The sequence below is a fragment of the Limulus polyphemus genome, unplaced genomic scaffold (assembly GCF_000517525.1).
Source record: "Limulus polyphemus unplaced genomic scaffold, Limulus_polyphemus-2.1.2 Scaffold5385, whole genome shotgun sequence".
Taxonomy (NCBI): domain Eukaryota; kingdom Metazoa; phylum Arthropoda; class Merostomata; order Xiphosura; family Limulidae; genus Limulus; species Limulus polyphemus.
In genome coordinates, this window is record NW_013670995.1 from 16,457 (window position 1) to 19,774 (window position 3,318).

Sequence of the window (3,318 nt, forward strand, 5' to 3'; positions counted from 1 at the left end):
TTCAAACCCAGCTCGTAGAGTGAATAATGCGCATGCGCGGTTTTTCTTGAGGAAACATTCTAACTACGCGTGCTTATGCAGCAGGTTCTCGGTCAGAAAGCGTAACGGTCGTACATAAAAACAAGTAGAATAATATAATCAATAATAATGGAGTCACTGTTTTAAATAAATATACACATTGTTTACTCTGATAAAACGAAGTATTTCCGGCTAGCGTATTGGTACTTCTACATTTCTGCGACGCTTGAATGGCTTTGAAGAGCTTATGTTGGAATCGAAGAAGAAATCTCGACTTTCAAGAATTAACTTAAAAACAGCCCTACAACCTTCGAAAGTTATTTAGTAGCTGTGCATAGATTTTGGTGCAGTATACCTAGCCGTTTTCGTTGGAGGCTTCGGTGCTTGAATGGCTTCGAAGAGAAACTTGACCAATAGCGATGATTTGAAAACTGATAAAATCTCTCCTTTTTCAAGAATCAACATAAAAATAGTCCCATGACCTGCGCAGGAGTTTTTTCTAAAAGTAGATTTGCTCATGTTTGAATAGAATATTTATAGACGTTTTTCCTATAGGCTTGTGAAACAAGAATAATGTGAATAATAATAATAATATAAAGAACAAATGGATGAATTTTGTCTAACAGTCGGAAAACCAACTTTGTTGTTATTATCAATATTTTAGCAGCCTTAGCCAATGAGATAGAACGTCTTGAGTGTTGCTTCAAGAACAAGTCTGTTTTTTTATAATGGTTTTTGCCCATATGTTTTATTATAAATTTTGTGAAATTCCTGGGCGAACCCTATTATGAACCATTATTGTGATATAGATAAAACTGGTCACTTAGAGGCATATTTACAGATATCCAATGTAAAATAAAACAAAAACAGCTAAAGTGGTATATGGGGAACAAACTCTAAGACAAAGTTTAACCTTTTGTTGACTTTAGATTTGGTGTTAGTATTAATTTTAATCATATCTCATTTTTGCTTCTTTTTTTCACTTTTTATTTTATTTTCTATTCTCTTCCCATCGTGAAATAGAAAACCAAAGTTAAGAGCTGGCGTGAAAAGGGGTTATTAACGTATCTATTGATTTTATCTGGGGATTTATCCGTATTTTGTCAAAAACAGTGTTTTCTTTTCAAATCGTAACACCTAACATAACACCCCTTTTTCTGCTTCGTTAAACGAGCTGCTAGTACTTGAGGTCTGACATTTCTAATGATGCTTTCTTCAGAGTTAGATATATTGGTGGATTTCAAGTTGAAGACGATGAATTACAAGCCAAATTCGTTTATCACTAGTAAGTACCATTGTGGACGTCGGTGCCAGAGGTAAAAAGATCATTCTTTACTATGGTAGCACTTGCTACAGGATCGAATTGTCACGTAGAGGAAAGAGGAATAAGTCGACAGAAGAGCTTACTTTCAGAGATAGGAGTAACATCCAGTTCCTGGTGAGCTTAGAACTACCTTCTATTCCTTGCTTACTCATAGTCTTAGAAACATGATATGAAACTAAATTTTCTTAAACATGCTGGAAATTTGTTTACTTCTTTCGTCCGTGAGCATGTATGATTACTATCAAATCAAGTGCTGTTTTTTCTTCTTTTCTGTCGAGTCGGTAAAATCAAATTCAGAATAAACCTACTATACATTTTCTGACAAACTCGTTTTATATAGAACTTACTATTTTCCTCTTGTAACTCTGTACACCTAGGAATACCATACACTTATTTTCATTTTTCTATGTAATATGATGGTTTTATGTTTATTATATTAACAATGCTTATATTTAAATTTATTAAGTCATGAGTAAAAGAAGTTGATGTTATATTTTTGTACATGATCTAATCACGCGCTTATTTCTATTTCTAGAAGTCTAATGATGTAGCATTTCATATGTGGGCCCGGCATGGCCAGGTGGTTAGGGCATTCGACTCGCAATTTGTGGGTCGCAGGTTCGAATCCCCAGCACACCAAACATGCTCGCCCTTTCATCCTTGGGGGTGTTATTATGTAACGGTCAATCCCACTATTCGTTGGTAAAAGAGTAGCCCAAGAGTTGGCGGTGGGTGGCTCCCTTCCCTCTAGTCTTTCACTGCTGAATTAGAGATAGCCATAGTGTAGCTTTGCGAGAAATTCAAACACAAGCAAACAAGGATTCGTAGAAGAACATATACAGATCATAATGAAGAATAGTGACTGGGTATGACTAAGCAGCCTATAACGTAACATCTGCTGTATAGTGTATATTTAATTGGCGTTTGTTTCCGGGTAAGTTGCTTAGAAATATTAAATTCTTTGTAGTTGGTATTTCAGATATATCACTTGGTTTTATACTTTCCTTTCCACGATCATTTTTTTTTCTTTCCAAATTCAACAACCTGAAATGTTATTGTAACTGATAAAATACAATTTTAACTTACCTAGCTGCTACTTGTAAGACAGTAGCGCCATCGTTGTCTCTGTCCCACACATTACACTCGGTGTGCTTCAGAAGCCACTCAAGGGAGTTCATTCTACCCATAACTGCAGCATCGTGGGCGGGAGTGGCTCGAACAAATGAACGAGCGTTACCTTTTATTCGACATTTTTCAACCAAAAATTTTAAAACCTTTACGTGCCCACCACGTGCTGCATAATGTATACATGTGGCACCAAACACATCGCGAATGTCAGACACGAGCTCTTGGTTATTCCTAAGAGTTTCCAGCCCCTCCAGGTCTCCTTCTTTTGCCGCCAATAGGACGCGGTTTATCGTTAGATATTCCGACATGTTTTTATAGTAATTGCATTCTTTCGGTAGAGTTTTTTGATAGGATCTAAAAGAAAATAGTAACGTTTTGTATATTAAATATACCCAGTAAATAATGAATTTTATGTGAAGTTTAAGTTTTGGGAAATTTATTTCTAAACGTCATGATAAAAATATCTCGATCACATCTTTATTGTAATGAGTAAAGTTTAAAAGCAAACATCTGTTGGAACATTTTAATTGGAATTTAATCCGAAACAATAAGAATAACAGGTTTTAAAGTTCCACTCTGGAAACAAACCCTTTTACTTTCTTGTATCTGTATAGTAAATGTTCTTACTTCTTCTTTATGTCGATACATTTAGAACATTCTGTGCTAAAAAGGCTAGTTTTTGTGTACATTGTTACTCAGTCAAATCTTATAAAGTATCCTTTATTTCAATATAGGAAGAGCTTAAGTTAAAATACTTCGAAAAATTTCTTTTGGAATTCCTAAATAATTTATACATTCAAAGTTCACGGCGAAAATATTAAAGGTTTCTTCAGTTACATCTTACAGCA

At 34.9% G+C, this 3,318-nt stretch overlaps 1 protein-coding gene across 1 annotated transcript in view; it reads right to left on the bottom strand.

Annotated features, from left to right (window-relative positions):
• LOC111089151 (espin-like) overlaps positions 1 to 3,318 on the bottom strand; it is a gene marked incomplete at its 3' end in the record, with an annotated part of 25,263 nt that overhangs the window by 11,580 nt on the left and 10,365 nt on the right. Inside the window, exon 2 of the mRNA XM_022401079.1 lies at positions 2,429 to 2,824. Within this exon, the coding sequence (XP_022256787.1) occupies positions 2,429 to 2,778 (350 nt within the window). The remainder of the gene's footprint in view (positions 1 to 2,428; positions 2,825 to 3,318) is intronic.